This window comes from Choristoneura fumiferana, chromosome 25, assembly GCF_025370935.1.
Source record: "Choristoneura fumiferana chromosome 25, NRCan_CFum_1, whole genome shotgun sequence".
NCBI classification, from domain to species: Eukaryota; Metazoa; Arthropoda; class Insecta; order Lepidoptera; family Tortricidae; genus Choristoneura; species Choristoneura fumiferana.
In genome coordinates this window covers 8,425,024-8,448,729 of record NC_133496.1, presented here as the reverse complement: position 1 = coordinate 8,448,729, position 23,706 = coordinate 8,425,024, and the positions used below count along the sequence as shown (strand labels likewise).

At 36.8% G+C, this 23,706-nt stretch overlaps 2 protein-coding genes across 2 annotated transcripts; both read left to right on the top strand.

Annotated features, from left to right (window-relative positions):
• Positions 1–390: 390 nt before the first annotated feature.
• On the top strand, positions 391–1,924 carry LOC141442263 (uncharacterized). The gene is made up of 2 exons (XM_074107200.1): positions 391–487; positions 954–1,924. The coding sequence occupies exon 2, from the start codon at positions 959–961 to the stop codon at positions 1,859–1,861; it is 903 nt and encodes a 300-aa protein (XP_073963301.1). The 5' UTR covers positions 391–487; positions 954–958; the 3' UTR covers positions 1,862–1,924.
• Positions 1,925–3,866: 1,942 nt separating this feature from the next.
• LOC141442453 (uncharacterized) lies at positions 3,867–5,601 on the top strand. Its single transcript, XM_074107450.1, has 2 exons — positions 3,867–3,917; positions 4,374–5,601. Exon 2 carries the CDS (start codon positions 4,379–4,381, stop codon positions 5,330–5,332), a length of 954 nt encoding a protein of 317 aa, XP_073963551.1. The 5' UTR covers positions 3,867–3,917; positions 4,374–4,378; the 3' UTR covers positions 5,333–5,601.
• Positions 5,602–23,706: the final 18,105 nt, after the last annotated feature.

Here is a 23,706-nt window from a genome sequence, read left to right as displayed (position 1 = left end):
ACGGAACCCTATTTTGGGCGCGTCCGACACGTTCTTGACCGGTTTTATTCTGATATTCCCGCTAGATACGAATAAAATGTTGAAATTTCAACCACTGGGTTTTGAGTTATGAAATTCGGCACGGGTGTGTATACAACTTTAATGAAATCCACGATATATTATAATTCTAATGAGAATTTATAAATACTGGAATTTCAATTCAACTGTTGGTTTTAATGGTTTACGCGTGCGAAGCCGCGATAAACACTAGTGTACAATACTTTTGAACGGGTAATTCTTGTTTCATATATTTTGCGTCCGCTCTTACTATTTGATAGCATGATATTTCATCCCGTTTATCTTTAGGTTAGCCTTTCGAATAGTGGCCATTTAAAATTATGGAAATTATAAGCAAACATGACATTTGATCTTCGTTATCAAAACTTGTAAATTAATATAAAGATAACACCAAAAACTCATGCTAATTGAAGCGCTAACAGCAGAGAGAGTAAGTTATGTTCTTCGTAATTTTCATTCACCAATTTCAGTTATTTTTTCAATCAACTAATTACATGCATATTTTATTTTGTGTAAAAGAAAAGACACAAAATACAATTGACAAACTAATAAACTAATTATATATAGTTAATGTAATTAAATTTAAATTGCTTGCATCATTTTAATAAAATTCTTGTGAAAAATGTTGCAACAAATAAATACTGAATACTAACTTACCCAGTCATGTACTTACTGAAATCTTTCTTACAAATTTTAAAACAGCTTGTATATTTTTTCATGTTTCTTGTTAAATATATTGACCCGGATAACTCACGTCTTAAATCGAGTTTAGCTCGACATGTTTCGGGCTAATCCGTATAGCCCTAAGCGATTTAAGACGTGAGTTATCCGGGTCAATATATTTAATATGAGTGAGTCTCACGGTAGTTTCATGTTCAAAATGTTTCTTGTTACAGAAATAATGCTGCTAACTGTCATTGTTTGCTCATTCCTGGCAGGCTGCTTTGCAGCCCCTGAAGATAATTATGAGATTGTACTGAAAGAAGATTTTTTCAAAGATGACTATCTGCTTTACACTGGTGAACATGACATCGTCCGAATATTTGTCCCATTAAACCAATTCAATGGCGAAAGAGAACCGTATACTCTATTCTTCGTTGAAGGTGATTATAAAGACGACGAGGTCATGAGTAAAGGATTATATGTGTTCAATAGAGGTAACGTTACTAAGTTACTTGATAACGGCAGAGACGGTATAGAAACTAAAATGAACACAATTTACTTTGGAGCTGAAGACGGCATTTACAAGTACGATAGTGCAATTAAGGCAGCAACAAAGCATGGCAATGTCACTGATAGTATTAGTCAATTGGCATATAATAACAAAACCGATTCGATTTACTATTTAACCGATGATAATGAAGTCTACAAACTCAACGAAGATGCGACGTCCAGCGTTAAAGTAACGGGTCTGATAGACGTTCAAGAAATGGCTTTTGGTTTTGAAGGCAAATTGTACTACTATGATTCTGATAAAGTATTCTATGTAGTTGATTTCGAAACGGGAGGCAGCCCGAAAAAAATAACAGGTTTACCTGCGAATATGAAAGAAGTCGTATTGATGCCTCCAGCCCGTGGCAGTGAACAAGGTGTTATGTTGTATGCTGACAAAACAATGTATATTATAAAAGGCGATCAGAATATTGTATGGTCGCACGAAAGAATAGAAGTTTCTCTAACAGCACTGGCACCGCAACCTGGTTTGGTCCACTTTTACGCTAAAGATAAAAAACTCTATGCATTTAGTTTCCGGGTTTTCATGTTAGGTGGCGTTATTCATCGTATTGAAGAAGCAGCTAATTAACAAGTGATGTCTTCAATAAGAAAATCTTGATTGATTTAGTTATAATATACTCGTTTTTGAGTACTTTTGTGTTTATTTCCCCTTTATACCTAGTACAGTCGAGTTCATAAACTTGTGAGCAAAAATTTGATCAAAAATATCTGAACACGGCTCTATTGTTAACGGCGTAGAAGCGTGCTCAAATATTTTTGATATAAACTCAATTGTACCTAGCTTATTTGTTTTTTTTTCCAAGACTGGACGGGTTTCAAGCTGGCTGTATTATTATAAAGCCGTTATTGCGTAATTGAGTACCTAACAAATATTCAAACATGCGTCATTTGTAATATCAATCATCATCATCATCGTATCAGCCGCAGAACGTCCACTGTTGGACATAAGCCTGCCTTCAGTTGCTTCGGTTGGGATTGGAAGCGGCCTGCATGTACCGTGCGTAATATTATTTGGATTACTATAGTATCACGCGAAATCGGCACAACGGATTTGAATAAAATTTGGCACACGAATAAATTATAACCTGCGTTAAACTAGGATACTTTTTGTCCCGTAAAATTGCAATTTCCACGGGATAAATAAACTAATACGGTATTTGACAACTCCTGATTTTACCATATCTTAATATTATTATGAAAATATAGATGTACAGATAGTGTTTAGCGAAGAGAAAATTTAAATGGTTGAAAATTGGATTTATAGTGATTTAAAAATCTATATGTATACCTGTCTCTTTCTCAAACGCTTTTCTCTATGCAGCAAGTATGGCGGTACTGGCGTGTGACGTTGCCAGTATGTCTTTCTATGTCTTTCTTGAATTTCAAACCTTCATAACTTTGTTATTTGTAAAGGTAGCTTAAAAATTGTTTTTCTATTCGCTAACAGGCATTGTGTAGTTTTAATTTAAAAACATATACAAAATAGTCAAATACCGTATTATTCGCAGATGAAGTCCCGGATAACAGTTATAATAGATAGGTATCAATAAATAAAGAATTACTTATTTAATATCAACAACTTTTAATGGCTCATATTTCTTACTGTTAATATCAACAATGTGCCCTTTTATTTTATAATTTTGATTCTTGGCCTATATTACCTAGTCTTTTTAAACTTACCTCTTATATAACTATTTTTATCTGTGTTATCAATCTGTTTGTTAAATATAATATAATTACAATATCTGTGTTAAAGTTTGTTTGTTTTTTCCCTTAATAAACAGAGACTGCATCACATTTATCTGTCACGTAAAGTTTTATCTTTCTTCTTTCCTTCTTCCTCTGGCAGGAGTAACGTTACTGGTATTCAGCCGTCAGTTTTATGGTGGATGCGTTTAAAGCAGAGTTTGAATTTTTAATGTTCTTTTGGAAGAAGCAGCTCACTCTTTAGTAAATGTGGAAATAGTTTAAAAAAACTATTCAAAACGCTTCAATGGTCCAACTACAAGTAAACCTGACTGACTGCTCCATTGCCAGATGCTTCATAATATTCTAGGTCCAAGTACACCCCAAGAATTCAACAAGCCCAAACATTACGTACAAAATAAGTACCGGTGTTCTGATTCGAAATTCCAGTGCCGAAGTTCAAGTTTTCATCACATTACATCAATAACGCACTAAGATTTGGGCAAAATTAAGTTCAAAGATTTCGTTACATACATAGAAACATGGCGAAGGTAATTTTTTTGTGTTAAAAATTATTTTTTTACAAACGCAATTAAAACAAGATTTTGTTGACTGTACTTTGATACTGTAATCTATCTCTAATGCACTAATACAGCAACGAATATGACACCGTCACTGATACGTGACGCACACGCACACGCACACGCACCCACACACGCACGCGCACACGCACACGCACACACACACGCACACGCACACGCACACACTTGATACTTGATAAAGTTATCACATATAAATATACGTAAAGTTATACAGTGCTAATAGTCTGAGTAAGTAATGCTTTCAGTACATTTTTTTTTTCAGCCATTCAAATAGCCGACTGTCCCACTGCTGGGCAAAGGGTCTCCTTTTACTCCTTCCACGCATCTCTAGCTTCGGTAAAATGTTAATGTTAATAGTATGTACTTTAATCATTATTTTAATCATTCACAAGAAAAAACGCTTAAATGTCACTACCCAGTACACTGTATCATACCACAACCGCAATAGGACCGTGTCAAACAAAAATATTTGTATTGAAAAGTATAAGACTATGCCCACTAACAGGTTTCTTAACCAACCGTCGCCGTCGCGTGCCATGCATGTTCGTTACATTCCGACCCTGACACGTTCCTGTTACGGTCATGGTATGATTCGATGCAGTGGGTAGAGATCTTAAGTAAAACAAAAACTTATTTTATATTTATTGGATACAGGAGCACTTTAGTACGTTAAATTCTAAACTGACAGAAGAAACAAAATACGCGTCCCATGTTTTCTGAAAATGAAATTTACGGACTTACTTAAAAGATTTTTTTAGGAAACTTGCCCATTTAGCACTTTTCTTGTTACAGAAGTGATGCTGCTAAAGTTCATTGCCTGCATATTCTTGGCGGGCTGCTCTGCAGCACCTCCAAACGAACCTTACCTAGTTATTAAAGAAAGCTTTTTCAAAAGCAAGTACCTGCTCTACACCGGAAAACATGACATCGTCAGAATATTTGTTCCATTACACCAATTTAAATTGGATATTGGACCATCAGTAGCTGTCGACCAGGACAGCAGCGGCAGCAGCAGTAGCAGTGAGGAAACCAAGCCCCCATTTACACTGTTCTTCGTTGAAGGTGATTATAAAAATGACGAGGTAATAAACAAAGGATTGTATATATTTACTAAAGGTAAAGCTACTAAGTTACTCGAAAATGGCAGAGACGCTGTAGCAACTCAAGCGAACACAATTTACTTAGGAGGTAAAGATGGTATTTACAAGTACGATAACGCGACTAATACAGCAACGAAGCATGGCACCGTCACTGATAGTATTATTCAGTTTGCTTATAATAATAAAACCGATTCGATTTATTATTTAACTGACGATAATGAAGTCTATAAACTCAACGAAGATGCGACAGCCAGCGTCAAAGTACCAGGTTTAACAGACGTTCAACAAATTGCTATTGGCTATGAAGGCTCGTTGTATTACAATTCTGCTAAGGAATTTTATGTTGTTAAATTAAAAGATGGAGGTGTTCCAAGAAAGGTAACAGGTTTACCAGAAAATTGGAATAAGATTGTGTTGGCGGCACCATTCTACGAAACTGAAGTTGGTGTTCTCTTGTATGTTGATAATGACCTTTACATTTTGGAAGAAGTGCACTCTCGAAAGGGACCGATAAGAACAGAAGCCATTGTAACCGCGCAATCATCACAATACACTTTCTTTCATTTTTTCGGTAAAGACAAGAAAATGTACGTATTCCATGATATGGAATTATTCTATCTGTATCGAAATCCTGTTTCTGATTTGATTTAAATAGGTACATCCTAGTTTTTACTGTCGTGTTTTCTAGTACCAATAGTCTTTTTTTTAAGCGCTCCGCGATTGAACAGGTCACTCAGTCAATCAAAACTGCAAAATATAAAATGTGAAAATGCAACTTTTAAAGACTCGCTGTACTTACCTGTTATTTGTATTACTTTAATGTCACATTCACATTAAACTTGATTGACTTTGATATCTATAATTATCTATGTTACCATCTCTATTTATTTTGTCCCAATAAAGAGAGACTGCATCACATTTATCTGTCACTTAATTTTATCAATGGGAAAGGGTCAAATTTAATTAAGATTTTTGGAATCTTTTTGTATTTTTTATTTCAATTCCAAAATATAAATCGATTTTTGGCTGGTCTGGAAAAATTACTAAAACGCACATAGCAGCAATAACGACAACGACATTGGCAATCTCACCGACTTTTATATCTTACGTTAATGTATTATTTTTATTTTGAATTTGTTTATCACAATAACCTTTTCGACTGACCTAAACTTTGTGTATTTGTCAGATTGATAACACTTCGAATGAAGGCAAATACATTTCAAAATCTAAACATAGCAATAAATACGTACACACGTATCTTTAATACCTATGGAAGGCGCTTGTGACTGACTGACATACAACGCATAGCATAAAAAAGTAAAACCTTGTAATTTAGCAAACATGAAGGTTCACAGAAGTGGATTGAAATCATTGGCTTGCGAAGCCGACTCACATTTGGCAGATATTTTTACAAAATACTTACAGGTAGGTACTACTTTTGCCTGCACAAAAATCAATAAGTACCTAGGTTTCTAAGTTACAACAAAATAATAGTTGTTATACTTTCCTTTACTTACTAGTGTAAATTTTACCATCTGTTTTATAAATGTACAGTTGTACAACAAATACGTCATCACATCAAATTGCGTAACAAAGTGATAAACTATGTAATTTCGAAAAGAAATTCCAGGAACAATCTGTCTGAATGAGTGACAGAGACAGGCATTCATCAATTCGTTCATTCATTCCCCTGAATGAATGTGTCACTCGTGTCGAATGAAATGAAATATTAAACATCGCAATTTCCTAGCAATGCCGATAAACATCGGCATATTTATTCATAGTACCTATGTAAGTTAAAGTGGCAATGGCACATAAAACAGAAAATTCTACAGTGGCAACCACGTAGAGTCGTGTGGGGTAAACTTGCGCAGTGGGTAGGTAAGTGTACGCAATCACATATAGTTTGGACTGAAATGTATGGGTTTGCGTACGTTAACCCCACATGACTCTACCTAGTACCAAGCTTTCACAGCTAAGATGCAGCTTAGGCAGCAAGGCCTCCTACTAGGTGGCCCAATGACATCACGTGTTGTCGTTTTTTAACCCCCGACGCAAAAAGAGGGGTGTTATAAGTTTGACCGCTATGAGATGAGTCCTTTTGGCATCACACAACAGCACAACGTCTGTAACTTTTCTCTCTGCTTCTATTTATGTTGTTACTGTGTTTTATAATGTCAATAAATGTTGTAAGTTTGAGTGAGTTTGTGTGATGTATGTCCGTCTGTGGCACCGGAGCTCTTAAACGGGTGAACCCATTTGTATACATTTTTTATTTATTTATAAGCAGGTTTTCTAGCGATGGTTCTTAGACGTGTTTTATCAAAATCGGTTCAGCCATTCGTGAGATATTGAACTTTGAAGCGACAATGTCGGGGGTTTTTGTGGCGTGCAGAGTACATAGCAGGCTTTTGTTCAAAAGTGGACGTTTTCTGGCTGACAATGAGTATTACTTACATGCTCTTAACATGCACTCAAAAACTACTAATATGCTGGAAGGTTGTACTCGGCAACCTAACGGTACACTATAAATATTTATTATAATTATAACCAGTATTTAATCTTTGTACTCACTCGTTATTGCACCTCTCATCCACTCAAATGTTGACTGGTAGAGATCCCTTAAAAGAATAGGTTCGCCTTTGTATAAGTATCTCAAAGTTTGTCAATTGTATTTCTTTATTTTCTTCACAATAATGAGTTTACATTACACACATAGGTCATGTGTCCAACAATGAAGCTTAGGTACACAGTGAAACATTGCAATATTTCTAAAGTGCACCTTGCAAGATCGTGCACTATATCACGTAAGGGCACCCTTAAGAACCCCCCACTGTACCCCAGTTTGCATTGGCATCAGGTGGAGGAACACTTGTCTACAGAGCTTTTTCAGTATTATTGACACAAAAGTAAGGATTTTAAGCATGTTTTGTACATTTTTAATTAAATTATGGTTATAAATTCAATATATTTGATACTTTTTTAATATTAAACGTATTTCGTAGATTATCGTGGACTAAATCACGTGTTAAAGTGGCAAAATTTAGTAGGCAAAAATTCGAGGTTGATATATACCTTAGGTAATCAACAATGAAACATTTACGCATGGGATACACCTAAGAACACTAATTAAAGTTAAAATAATTAAAACTGTTTGATTATATTCCTGCCTTTTTTTAATAACCTATTACATAAATACGTCCCTAAATTATGAAACAGAGTGTATTAATTTTCACGTTTCATTGGTTAAATATGTCATCGGTTCAATATTTCATTCTGTACACCATTGTGGATACAGTGAAAAAATTCCCATTTTTTACTTTTTATTTTTTTGATGACTTACGCATTCTTAAAAAGTACTGTATATGTCATGCGATACCCAATAAAATTACCGAAGTACAGTAAAAAAAAAATATCTGTTTTTTATCTGTCAAAACAAAAGATTTATGAGATTTTGAATTTTTTGTGTTTCATTGGTGGACACTTGACCCTACATACACACAACCATATTTTTGCGGAGCTCCCATAGAAGCTTTGCGGACCCCCAGGGTTCCGCGGAGCACACTTTGAGAATAGCTGACTTATCCGCATCAAATTAAGCTGAAATTTAGCACACTTGTAGAAGATTGATGACAATACATTAATTCCCACCTTCCCCTCTTAAATAAAAAAAAATGGATGTGAACTTGTGAAAATCTGCTGGTCTGGCTAGAATCGTCTTCGCAAGAGAGAACTCTTCGAGGGCTTTAACTACTTGAAACTTGGTACGGATACACCGACAATTACATATTTATTAAAGTAAGAATCACAATAAATAAAGAAGTAATAACAATTCATTTAAATAAGTTTACGGTTCTGTGCTAGTACTGCACGCAGAAAATTGCAGTAATATTCTCTATTCTTCTGTAATCCACTATAAATATAGCTTTCTAAAATAAACCAAAGAAACCAGTCTCAGCCATTAAGACACATTTAAACACACGCTGAAACTTAATTAACCGGAATTGGAGAGTATCAAACGCGGGCCGATTCAATTATAGCATAAATAAACAACGTACCTACCCAAATAAAAGCTGGTAAGTAGCATTCGAGATTTGGTAGGTTATACGCGCCGCTGTATGGGTTGGTGCCTATTATGAGTTGTTTCATATATTTTCGCATATTCGTAGAAATTAATCTACTAATATTATAAAGGCCAAGGTTTATGAATTTCTGATAGGTTTGCTGGTAGAAGCTGGATGCGTTGAGCCGGGGATAAGGTGCAATGTCACTCATTTGGGGAGACCTATGTCCAGCAGTGGACTGCTATAGGCCGATCAATGATTAATATATATTGTTTTTATTTATTAAGCCATTATTTACAAAATGACAACTTACAAACATTTTCGCCAAACTGCTAAGCAATTTGTTGGCGAAGACAGCACTTTTTTATATATATATATATATATAGGTATATAAGATAGTTATATATATATATATATATATAACTATCTTATATACCTACTCGCGTTAATTTGTTAACCTTGTTTGTGCATGTGTACACATATGAGTAAGCGTGCGCGCGTGTGTGTGTGTGTGTGTGTGTGTGTGTGTGTGTGTGTGTTAATATATGTGCTTGGGTATTTGTGACACTTTCACACTTAAATAAACGACTGGTCAGCTTTGAATGATGTTAAAACATGTAATGATCTCTAAAACAACACATAAGCTACTTTTTATCCCGATATTCCCACGGAATCGGGTGGCACGCATGAATAAGTTAAGTCTGAAGACATGAAATATTGAATGGGTGCAACAAACAGCACTATTTAATGAGGACCTCGGTGTGATTCTTGGGGATCCAGTACAATAAAAAATAAAATACAATGACTGATTGAACGCCATAATATACGAGTATAGTAAGCAGTACAGAAAATAGAGGCATACGCCTACCCCATTCCCGTGATACACTCAAGGGCATAAATATCTATACAGCCATAGCGTCAAATATATGTATACATCGAACTTATGGTTAGTGGTATAAAGGTGTATAGATATTTTTGACGTCCTGGTAACGTTATATATTTATGCCTTTGACTGTACTTTAGTAAAATACAAGAATTTCTATTTACATCCCACATCTGATGATTCACGCGAGCAAAGCAGCAGGTAAAAGCTAGTGATTTCATGTTTACGAAATATAAACAGAAAATTAATTCATTTCAGAGCAGATAAATCAGAATTATTCAAACGTTAATCCAGCATCAAAAAGGCGCAATCAACATCTCCATGATACAAAAATGAAATTAATGTCCAGCACTGAAAAAAGCCCGCTTGAGTTGATAATTGTAAAACGACGCTATTTTCTATTCTGGTTGCTCTTTAATTATATTTAGAATTGTGTTATTTAAATTTTCGACATACTCGGTTTGAGAACTTGTACGTGTCACTCGGGAGCAAAATTATTTTCATCTTCGGCGTTAACACTTAAATTCTTCATTACGCTCAAGATTCTACTTTAGAATCCCTCGCTACATTCTGGATTCAATGTACCGCGCTCTCGCCGTAAATACATCATTTTGCTCCCTTGTGACACAAATAACTATTTATTTCAAAGTTTGACTTAAAAACATAATTTCAATATCAGCGGTAAACAACAAATACCTATCTTAGGGGTTTAAATTGCTAATCACGTTTTTGATTACAATTTTGGCAGCTAGTAAACAAAAACATAGTTAAATTAAATTAAAATCCAACAGTTTGTAACTGGGCACCTCAGGTAGGATCTACAATGCGTTATAACTTTTTTCAGTTGCTTTGTCCTCTTTCAATTAAACTAGTCAGAAAGGGACGGATAAATCTACAAAGGCCGTAGTTGCCAGATCGTGGGAGTGAGCAGATGGGTGATTGATTACTTTTAATCCTTTCGAAAACACAAGAACACAGCGCTGAACTGATTTGATCTACAAACAGGGTGGCGAATACCGTCTCGACTACCATAGTAAAATAGTTGGGATGTAATCTCAAACCTTTTAGGAGACTTAAATCTTAAATGCAGATTGATCTTGCGAACTTGGCTGACATACTGCCGCGTTGGTAGATTTAAGTTTTGTTATTTCCAAATAATTTAAGAATCGAATGTCAAAAGATCTCTCTTTGCCCATGTTTTCGCTATTTATTACGGCGCCAGCAGCGAACTGTGTCCCGCCGAAAATCTCCGCTTGTTGGAGCTTTGCACTAGAATCACAACTCGAATTGGTCCCAAGCCGTGTTGTGTTTGCAAGAAGATTGGTTGGACGTCTGTCACGTACGCACATATGTTTGAAGTTCTGTGAGATGCATGAACTGTGTCATCTTCTATTTAATATAACATGTATTATTCTTATATTAAATTATTTGTTACTTTGTAAAAAAATATGTCTTACTGGTAGTTTCACAATGATTTGATTAAAGGTTTTGATTAAAGCACTGCATTGTAAGGATGACAGCTAATCAGTTCGATTGTCCTATAATTATTTATGGAATACTGATATGTAGGTTTAGGATACCTAACAGAATTGTGGACCTCTTTATTGTCTGGAAAATAATGATAAATAAATAAATTAACGGTTGTAGCGAAATTTATCGAAATAAGTAAATCTTGGTTTCCAATCCAAACTCATAAGATCACGTACCCTGCCACATTGCACTGCCACAAGCACTAAAAACTTGGCACCAGTCATTTTCTTCCAATTTAAGGGTTCCGTACTCAACTAGGAACCCTTATACTTTCGCCATGTCTGTTCATCTGTCTTTCCGTCCGCGGCTAAGCTCAGAGAGAGTGCTAGAAAGCTGTAATTTGGCATGAATATACATATCAGTCACACAGAGAAAGTGTTAAAATAAACAATTATTACAAATAAATTTTTAGGGTACCTTCCTCGACTAACCCTATAGTGTGGGGTATCGTTGTATAGGTATTTTAAAACCATTGCATGATTGTGACGACAATTTTCGATTCAGTGATCTGTTTGCGAAATTTTTTATTAAAATTGAGCGTTCCCCGTCAAAAATCTAAACTGTTGAGTGGAAAAATTTGAAAAATTTCAGGATGGTAGTAAATAGGTACCTTAAATTTACAAGGAAAATTATAACGGCTAAGATTGCTTGAGAATTATTAGTAGTTTAAGAGTTAATAGCAGCCTAAGGAATAAAAATTATAAAATATACCTAAACTCGGAAGATTACGTACACAATAATACGAAATCCTTAGAAAACAATTATTTGATTTTTTCGTAATGGCTACGGAACCGTATCTTGGGCGTGTCCGATACGCTTTTGGTCGGTTTTTTAAGAATACCGTTGGCATTTTATAAGTTTCAACCAGCAGCAACAGTTTCTTTGACGATTCATTCAATTAAATTCTTAGTATTAAATGATATTGTAACGGATAACTCACGTCTTAAACCAAGTTTGACTCGACATGTTTCGGGCTATTTCGTAGCCCTTCTTCTCAGGAGCACGCGACTCGGCGGCTGCCGCAACACGCACACTACGCGCCACCGCTTTGCTTACGCGACTGCCCGACGAAACTAACACCGGCGCACAACTACCCGCATTTTTATCGTCATTTTTATTGTCAATGTCTAATGTAGGGTAGCACACAACACTAACAACATCGCTCCGTAAAGGCACGTTCGTGTTCGTGTTCGTGTAAATTCTTAGTCTTGACACTGCCACGTTGCCTCGCAATGCTACAACAAACTTAAATTATCTAAAGCATTATTAGAGGCAAGAGAACCTGCGAAATTGTACCTATGATGTGCCGCAGTGTATAAAACAGATCAGTAGAAAACGTAGGAAATATCCGAATAACTAGTTGAGACGCGTTTGCCATTCGTTCCATAAGTTTTTTTTAACTGTGGTTCATTTAAATTTACATTTGTTTATAATCATAATCATAATATTTTTTTGTTTTATACGTGTACAAGGTCCTACCAATAAAATCATTTATAGTTGTGTTTATTTATAGTTATGTTTATTTCTCGATTTTCATTTCTTATTATATCTTTATACTGATTCGATATGTTCAATAAAGCATATTTGCATTGTTTTAGTTCTTTTTTGGTTTATGTATGTTGTTGTTTCTGATGTCAATCGTTCAAAATTAACTGAAAAAGTCCTTTTATGGGACATATCTCCCATAATTCATAAAAAAATCACAGATTTCGTGCCTCACACGACTATCGAGCATATTGGAAATGAATCTATGGAATTCGAATATTTTTTGTCGCTGCTGAGTAGACATTGCAACCCGGTATGTTTCTCAACCCGGCTGGGCCCGGTTGCATTCGGCGCCAACCCGGCCGGGTCCGCCCGTTTAGCCCGACATGCGCGTGTTGCAGCAGCCGCCGAGTTGCGTTGCTCCGAAGAGGAAGAGCTACGGATTAGCCCGAAACATGTCGGTCTATACTCGATTTAAGACTTGAGTTATCCGGGTCAATATATTTAATTTTTAATTTATATAAAACTAAAAATCAATCAAAATAGACCAATAAAACTAAACAATTTTATAATTATAATAGTAATGCGTGAACAATAAACGATACATAGTAAGTGAACAATTGTTCCCACTGTTGCTATTTAATGTCCTCGCCATCGAATTGAAAAACAGAGTGTAAAAACTTGAGCATTAAACTCATTTTCCCTTCGACTCGTCTATCCACCCTCACCGTACCGGCTCGGATGGCTATATGAACGTCTCGGGTAAAACGGCTCGTTTTATGCTCTTGTTGTACAATCTACTATTATTCTTAGATTAATATAAATATCCTCGACATAACGCCTGTGAACAAACAAATTGCAAAATTTCCACACGTGTATCGAAGTTTAAATAATTGTCTCCGTGGCGCATAAGTATACATAAGTATTTCATTTTTCAAAAAGGTTAGGTTACAGAGCAAACCCTTAACCCGATCGTCTTTGTTTTAAGCTTAATCTTAGCTGAGTAAATTGTCCACAGGAGTTTTTCTCAAATTTTTGATTATCATTCTTCGTTTCCAAAATATCGAGCGCAAAGTCTCTCCGAGATATAAGGGGATCGCACTTTGAAATCGGAGCCTACACTGGAGCGCACGAAAAGACATTTCCAATGTCAATATAATTTCAGTAGAGCCGTGCTGTGCGTTGCAAGGATAAGTAAATCAAGCGTTTCTATTGGTTAATTACAAAATTCCTCTCAACACACCCTCGCATATCTCCGAAGAAAAAACAGCCTAATGGTACGTTCTATCTCGCACAACTCAGGAAAGTCGAAACTTATGAGCTGTCATAATTACACTACATAAATACGAAAAACGAAATTACGAAAGTCGGAATCACGAACTTCAAAATACCGATTTTTCTGGAATGTTTTTAAAACTCCTAATATGACTTTTTCGATTCTTCATAACTCCGATTTTTATAAATCCGAAAATTAAAAATACATAATGTTAAAAATTACGATTTTCAAAATTCCGAATTTTAATTCGCGGAGCTCCTATTTCGCGCAGTTATGGCGCTTCGCGCCTTGTCGCAATTCTAACCTAACCTAACCTAAGTATGCAGGTCAATTTATCTAAATTGATTGATATTAATTCGAGATTCGAAATCAAGATTCCGATTATTAAAACCACGAAGTTTATTTTGCCGAATGTCATATTTCCGAATTAGCGATGTCATTTTGGAAAATTGATAATCGGAATACTGTATTTCGGGCCAATAACATTTCGTGCATTTTCATTCTTCGGAATTTTAAATATCGGATATTAAAAAAATCGATATTTTGAAATTCGGAAAAATAAATTTCGTGTTTTTAGGTAATCGGAATTATATGTCTTAGGAATTGTGAAAATCGGAGTTTTGAAAATCGGAATTAGCAAATTCGGAATAAAATATTTCGGAGTATTTGGGTGCTCCCAATATTAATTCTATGATTTTGCCCTTAAAGTATCTTTTTTATGAATAAAGGAGTGAAACGAGTAAACGTTTTACTATGAGGAGTCTTATTCACCGAATGGAGACAAATGTTAACTTTTTCATACAAAGAAGTGCTGGCAACCCTAAACATAAGTCTACTGTTGAAGGTAGCTGTACTGTGACGCTTGGTCTAACCGAGATCAATTTGTGAATTACAAGCGGACTGACAGAAGTTCGCGAGCGTAATGGTACGTTCTATCTCAACAGAACACTCAGGAAACTTTGAACGTAGCTGTTATAACATTCATTCTGTGGTTTTACCGTTATTATTTTCTATGAATAGGTAAGGGAGTAAAACGAGTAAAAATTTCCTACTATGAGGTATCACATCGTAAGTGCCGTTAGCATTCATCAAATATTTAAAAAAAAATGGCCAAGTGCGAGCCGGACAACCTACAAATGTACGTAAGCATATGCGCATTCATAAGTGCTTGTTATAGCCTAAATTGAATAAAGATATTTTGACTTTGACTTTGACTTTGATTTTATGTAAAATCGTGGGTTCAAACCCCAGCTCTCACCTCTAAGTTTTTCGAAATTCATGGCGGAATTATATTTGACATTTACTAGCCTCGCTCCGCTCAGCTGTTTCCACCAGAGATGTGTTGTGCAAGAATAGGTAAATGAATCATTTCTATCGCAACACATCCTGTCAAAATATCTTTGGTGGAAACGGAGTTTAAAGCCGCGGGTTCATGGTGGATGCAGGCCGCTTCCTACCGAAACACAATTGGCCGCACCTTGATATATGATGATGATAATGATACTTGTTTGAACTAGGAATCGAACCCGTGATCTCAATCTTCATCTAGTCAGGTTTTTTAACCACTAGGCCATCCGGTCGTCAATAATGTTAAAAACTGTAATACTATTTGTGATTGTGGTCCCAATTATCTGGCTTAAATAATTTATTTCTTAGGCCTTGATTGGCCGCGGGACTCATTGAATATTAGAAGGGTAGTGATGTATTGGAGTGGGGAAAATCGTCACCTGCTCCCGCGTTATACAAATTAGGGATGTGGCTAAACTATGAACAAATATCGATGAATTGTTTCAACGAGAAACCAACACCAATGAGAACGTGGCTAAGATTTCTATTCATCATCATCCCAGCTTATATATGTCCCGCTGCTGGGAGCAGGACTCCTCTCAGAATGATGATGTGTGTGAAGTTCCCATTCCGCGATGGGCTAGCATGGGAACTACGGCCTAAAGGTGGCGGTTCATCGCCGCGACAGAGACAAGTGACCGACACAGTAGACCGCGACCGTCACTTGACGTTAGGCAATGTTAAGCGACAGTTCTAAAACGAGACAGAGGCACTTGTCCCACCGCCGACGATGAGCGAGAAGCGAGTAGAGCGAGTAACTAGAAACGAGTGGGTGAGCAGCAAGAAGCGAGTGTAGTTTTGTCGCTGGCTGTAAGCGAGTGTTCGAGTGCGACGGTCGATTACTCGCTCCACTCGACTCGCTCGTGCGGGGCGGCCGCCAAGCTGACATCGCTGAGCGAGTATCTATAGCTCAGCGAGTTTTATAGCTCTTGTCGCTGCTAAAAAAGATGTAAGAGCGAGTTCTCGCCGACAGTGTGAACAGGCAGCGATCAACTATTAATATATGTGTCTCTTTTACTCACACAGGATCTTATATCTTTTATAAAAGAAATCTTCGAGAAAATAGAGAAAATCTATATCTTTGAGAAAATAGTCGATAGCCAATCGTTTCCTCGCTGGCGGTGAGACAACTGCCAGAGACAGGAGACAGCGAAACGGTCGCTGCTCCGGACCAGTAGTATCTCGGTGGCATGTCAGGTCAAATCACTAAGACATCACGACTTTTGGATTTCGATTATCCTTCAAATATTATAAATGAGAAAGCTTGTCAAGATGTTTGTTACTCAATCATGAAATAACGTCTGAACCGATTTAGATAAAATTTGGCATAAAAATAGTTTAAATCCCAAGGATATTGGGTAGATTTAATAAGTACCACGGAATACATTTCAAATTTACCATGAGCTTTGCGGTGAAGGAAAACATCGTGTGGAAACCTGCCCAAAACTGCGAAGCAATTCAATGGTGCGTGAGAAGTTCCCAATCCGCACTGGGCCCGCGTGGGAACTATGGCCCAAGCCCTCTTGTTCTGAGAGGAGGTCTGTGCCCAGCAGTGGGACGTATATAGACTTAGACTTATGACTGGACAATTTAGCTTAGCCTAAGCTTTCAGCTAAGATTAAGCTTAAAACAAAGACGATCGGGTCAGGGGTTTGCCCTGTAGCCTAACCTTTTTGAAAAATGAAATATGTATACTTATGTGCCACGGAGACAATTATTTAAACTTCGATACACATGTGGAAATTTTGCAATTTGTTGGGGGACCGCTAAGGTTAATAATACTTTAAAAAATACAACATGTTTACTTTAGTTTCCTGTTAACCTTAGCGGTCCCCCGACACCGTCAAGAAGACAGCGCCGCGAGAAACTTAAAAATTACAGTTCCCGTGGGATAGCGATTACTGAATTCTTAGCAGACGAAGTCGCGTCCAAAAACTAGTTTTATGTAACGTGTGCCACAGGGCTTTGCTAACATAGGATTTTCTAGATACATACTAATTCGCACGAAATCCTCGGTACGTGAGTTAGACTAGCGTCTTTTAAAGAAAGCCAATATTAGGAATATAGAAAAAGATTTTTCCTTAATCTAAAAAAATCTCTCAGATTTACTGCCCTTTTCTTTACCCTCATCGGGGCAACCGAATGACACCTGTCATTTATGCAGTCCATATTGACAGAGGTAACTCTGTGTGACCCTTACTAAATAACCTACCGTCTGGAAAGTACTTATAGTCTACCACTGTCTACCCGCGGCTTCGCACGCGTAAATCATTAGATACAGCAGTCGAATTGGAATTCCGGGATTTTACAAAATTCCCGTGGGCATTTCCTATATTACTTCCTGGTTTTATTGAAGTTGCATTAAAAACAACCATGCCAAATTTCATGACTCTAAGCCCACTGGTTTTTAATTCAAAGTTTTATCCCTATCCCGGCCGTCCTGTTATCAGGATAAAAAGTAGCCTAAGTATGTGTTATTCCAGATAGATAGCTGGACATCTGGAATAACACTTAGGGGCTGTTTCACCATCCATTGATTAGTGTTAACTGGCGGTTAGGTGTGATGCCATCTCTATTTGTTTTGTACGAATAGACAGAGACGGCATTACATTTAACCATCGGTTAACGCTAATCAATGGATGGTGAAACAGCCCCTTAGGCTACTTTTTATCCTGACATTCCCCCGGGTTAGGGACAGTTAGAGTACATTCCAAAATTTCCTCTAAATCTGTCCAGCCGTTTTAGCGTAAAGGAGTAACAAACATACATACACACTTTCGTATTTATAATATTAGAAAGAAAGAAAGAAAGAAAGAAAAAAAATAGTAAGTATATTAACAAGATTTATTTCCTGCGACTCCCATCATCGTTATCTCGGCCTATATACGCCCCACAGCTGGACACAGGCCTCCTCTCAGAATGAGAAGGCTTGTACCGTAGTTCCCACGCGGGCCCAGTGCGGGTTGGGAACTTCGCGCACACCATTGAATTGCTTCACGGAATTGCGCAGGTTTCGATGTTTCCTTTACTGTAAAGCTCGTGGTAAATTTCAAATGTAATTTCACACATGAATTTCGAAAAAGTCAGAGGTCCAAGCTAGGACTTGAACCCACGATCCTCTGCTTAGCTTGAGAGGCCATTTTCAGAAAGCAAATGCGAAAATTGCGAAATGACTTTCAAAATTATTCATGTGCAGTACGGTGCAGGAAAGTCGTGATTAAACCTGCACACACCTGCGAATAAATTTAAATGTGTGTGTGAAATTCCTAAATTGAAATTGAATGAAAATTAAAATTGTGGTCTGTTAGAACTGTTCTTAATATAATGATGTAAGTTAATGTGTCTACTGCAATAATTATTCGTGATAGACTTTTATTTTCTTTAAAAACCGTTAATAAACATTTGTTCGTATTTAATGAATGTAAAAGTCTATCACGAATAATTATTGCAGTAGATACATTAACTTATGTATTAAGAACAGTTCTTACAGACCACTTTTTTAATTTTGAATAAATTTTTATGGAGTAGGGATTCGAGAAAAACTAACAAAAATGCAACGTTGTCAGCTCAGCAGGTCTAGACGCTCGTAAGACTATGTTTACCCTGTTAATGGGGAATGGATGAAAATTTTAGAAACGCTTAAAACTTTTTTTGAAGCTCATGTCAGTTTCTATGGGCGTGTACACGAAAAACAGGGTCGGCATTTCCATGTCAGTATTATTCGGCCCGGTAAAGAGTGTCACATGTCAAAACGGCCGAGTCAAAGACACATAAATTCTTTTTTAATGTTTTTTATTCTGGACTATGGAACAACCCGTAACCGACCGGACTGTCTTTCTTTCATTTTTTAAAATTAATTGATGCTATCTAAATATCGGATATTTTTTCTGTTAATTAGAAAGGTTATTCCTATGGATATAAAAAGTTTTAAGCGTTTCTACATTTTTCTGACATTCCCCATTGGCCCATTGTATGGGAAAACAACCAACACACCTACACGGAAATCATCCCCACTTAACCTTACCAGTAACCTGCAAAGCCTCACGTTATCAATTACAGCGATATCACTATGAAGGGCCAACAATTCAACAATAATTATCGTTAAGCAAGGGTGTAAGTGCCTTAAGCGGTTAGGGCTCTTAAGACCTTTTCACTGAACATCCGAATATTAAGCGAGGTCTAATCTGTCGAATGTAATTAAACTGAGACGTATCAGCATACGGGTTGTCTTAGTGGGGTTTACTATGTACTGGTAAGGTACAGGTTACACTACGAGATCTAAATATAAATCAATGCGAAACTTCAAATTTAACACTATACCGGGTGTGACCTGTAATAATGAACAAATTTAAAACATAGATCATACTCGTGAAACTGAACATTAGTTCAGCGTTTTTTTTTATGTTTGTTACCTCAGAACTCCGTCATTTATGAACCCATTTGAACATTTTTTTTGCGTTTATCTAGTAATGTCTTCAATTAGGTCCGAAAAGCACCAAATCAGGATCCAATGATTGAATCTTAAGGAAATCGAGGGAACTCTTCAAATGTTGTAGAGACACCTATAGTAAATTGGATATATTTAGTAGTAACTCGTGCATTTGCTCTTGAAAATTATCATTTGTTGAAGTGGAACTGATGATCAAGACCACAGTTGACCATCGGAGTTACTACTTAATAACAAGTATTTCACGGGTTGAATTTTAATTATACTTTGACACCGTTGCTAAGCAATTTATGCTCCTCGTAATGCACGATGGGCCCTATGTATAAGGGCTTAAGTGTAAAATCCTTACTTTACAGGACGGGCATTCAAAGTCCAAAACTGTCGTAACTCAGAGATGGTGTATCCGAGACTTCTAAAATTTGGCACACTAGCTAATAGTACTCAGTCCTTCAACCACAACGAATAAATTTTGATAAAATATTTTTTCATTGAAAGTTGTGGTATGTACATACGCCCATATAAGTGAATTTCCTGGAAATAAACTTGTGTTCAAAAAGACAGTAAAAAGATCTATGTGGTACTTTGGCTCATATACGCGTTCAACTTTTTAATCTTTGGTAAAAAATACGTTACCCAAGATACTTGGAGAAATTAAAAAAAAAAAGTAATACAATCATGTTACGATGTAGTATCGGGGTAATGGCATTCCGCTTGACGTACAAGGACCTAAATGGCAGTTATGCCCACAGATTAAAAAAAACCGCCCTGGGATTTACCGCGTAAAGGTATCAAACGTACGTTTGGCCATTTTACGTTAAAATTGCATCTAGTTCGGCCATTTTACGTCACTGAAAACTCGAAAAATAATTCAATAACAGTGCTTTTTTTATCCACTATCTAAATATTACAAAAAACTGGTGGTGCGAAGCACCAGGACTCCACAATAATGAACGTCTCTACATCGGAAAAAACAATCTTTCGTAAAAGGTGACGAGCAGTTGATATTAAACTATTGTATCCTAGATTATTTACACTTAATAGTGTATTAAAAATTAAAAAATTATAACAAAAAATTTAACCGACTACGAACAAACCATGGAAATAATTTTCTACCAGTCTGAAGTCGGTCGGTGCCTCAGCACGAGCCAGCAGGAGTGATTGAAGACCAATATAAAGTTCGTAGGTGACTATAGGTCCACTCCTGCTGGCTCGTGCTGAGGCACCGACCGACTTCAGACTGGTAGAAATTTATTTTCATGTTTTTTTTTGCTGTTGGTTCAATTTTTTGTTATAATTTTTTTAATTTTTATTACGCTTTTAAGTTTATTCGAAGAAGCAATGTAAAGCAAAATGCTTGATTTTGTGCTTACTTTTTTCGTGTTTTTGAAATCGTACCTTAAAAGCAACTTAATTCAGAACCTACTCCTTTTTGAAGTCGGTTAAAAACAAGTTATTTTTCTATTTGTCGTTGCATCAGCTTGAACACCAATATTATATTCGTTATTTATTTAATTTATTTATTAACTTTGGCACACAAGACAATTTGTAAACATGCGGTAGGTATTTACAGTAATAGGATGCTTGTTTAAGTTTGTATGAATTTGTGTGCCCAGAATTGTATGCAAGTGCTCTGATATCACTTAAAAGACAAGGTAGCTTTTATGCTTAACGTGGCTTAGAACTTCAAAGCTAATCCGCTAAACCTATCACCATTTCACTATTAACCTGAGCAGTTTAATTCAATTATTCCACACTACAAGTTAATGCGCGGGTGTGATATGTAATAATACAAATTGACGAAGTTTGAGGCACGTGTGTTGGCTTTGGCTGCCGAATGTTTGGGACAATGTTTGATGAACTGGGTAATAGAATGACAAAGATGTGTAATGTTAAGTATAATAGATGTAGGATTTTTACATATAAAAGTACATCTGTCCATCGACATTGCAATAAAAAGAGCTATAAATAAATAAATATCACGAGACACTTGACACCAATTTGACCTAGTCCCAAACTAAGCAAAGCTTGTACTATGGATACTAGGCAACGGATAAACATACTTATAAATAAATACATACTTAAAAACATATTAAACATCCAAGACAAGTTTCTTAAGAGACATAGATTGATAGACGAGATCTTTTTTACACCATAAGTACCTCTTGTGTCTCGATAATCCTACTAATATTATAAATGTGAAAGTTTATAATTGTATGGTGCATGAGTGCGTGCCTGATTACTGCGTCTTATGTTACTATTTCACGCCAAAACATCATGCAAGACTGATATGGACGAAATTTGTTGTGTACCTACCGCGCGCGAGTTGAATGCAGAGTTCAGAAATGCGATAGTATTGCGACCTTATTATCTAATGCTGACGAATTTATCGACATACAGTATATCTCTGTCGGCGGCCGATCGTAAAATCCGCCAGATCACGAAATTCCTAGGCATATCGTGAAACGCCGCCATTTCATGATATGCCTAAACGTTGGCCAGGCATATCACGATGTGCCTGAGAAATAATACGGCAGATCGATTAGAGCAACGCATTCGTCGATATTCCTAGCTCTATACCGGGCACATCGTAAAATAGTTTCTTTTTTGGCCACTGGTGGCGCTGCGTATGCAATGGCGGCCGTGACCAGCTGACCGGTCGTGTTTGTTTAGCGCGTGAAAAATGTCGGCGTCGCAACAAAATGATCTTTAAACCGAAACTAGTGATTGAATTCAAAATAGAAGTGCAAAAGAAGCTTTTGAACATCAGCTCCGTTCTTTTTATGTGAATCAAACGTATTCTGTGCACAATGTGAAAAAACCATGGACGTCTGCCCGTATTTTAGAGGTTAGTATTTTGTTGATAAATAAAGTACTTATTCACTAGTTGTCACTTATTTATATAGAAAAATTTAGGTACGACGAGCGAAGCGAGGAGTGGTTAGTTTTAATTGTGATCACAACGCACGAGCCGAGCGAGCGAAGCGAGCGTGCCGCGGCAGCGGCCGGCGAAGTGCCAGAACCGATATGGCGGCGTTTCATGATATGCCTAGGAATTTCATGATCTGCCTAAACTGGCCAAATCATGAAATGGCGGCGCTTCATGATATGCCTAGGAATTTCATGATCTGCCTAAACGTCACTAGGCAAATCGTTAAACGGTGAGTTTTGAACGATATGGCGGATGTCCCTTAGCCAATTCATGAAATGGCGGCATTTCACGATATGCCTAGGAATTTCGTGATCTGGCGGATTTTACGATCGGCCGCCGACATATCAATAAATTTGTAAAAGAAATGTTATTTTAATTTTTTTTTTTTTTTTATCCTTCTCGCTTATAATTATAACACATAATTATGTATATGAACAGGACTTCGTACCTAGCCTTTTATTTGTTTCATCCATCTTAGTCGCAACATAACTCAACACGATGGATGTATCTCGATTAAACCGTCAACAAAAAAAAAGGGGACAAATTCGGATTAGTCACCATTAAAACAAAAAATAATACGGGGTGCAACATGAGTTTTTAACCCCCGACGCAAAAAGAGGGGTGTTATAAATTTGACCGCTATGTGTGTCTGTCCGTTTTTGAGATATTGAACTTTGAATTGACAAAGTCGGGGGTTTCCCAACTTTCTGTTGGTTAGGTTATAGGTATATGTAGTGTACGACAGCTATCAAGGACTACACCAAAGGCGACTGAGGCGAGGTGGGATAGCGGGGGGAGGGGAGAGGCTCCCGCTCTTCACCTCAGGCCCCGACTTCATTCAACTCGCGCGCTATATTTACATAGCTGGACCTCTGGAATATTTTTTGAATACAACGTGAACGAACACGATGTATGTATGTATGTAAACTCTTTATTGTACAAAATACGGTGTAATATTTGGAAGTTCCAAATGAGAATTCAGCAAAATCCCGGAATGCCAATTCATCCCAGAACTAATGATACGCGCGTGAAGCCGCAAGTTAAGGCTTGGTATATAAAATACA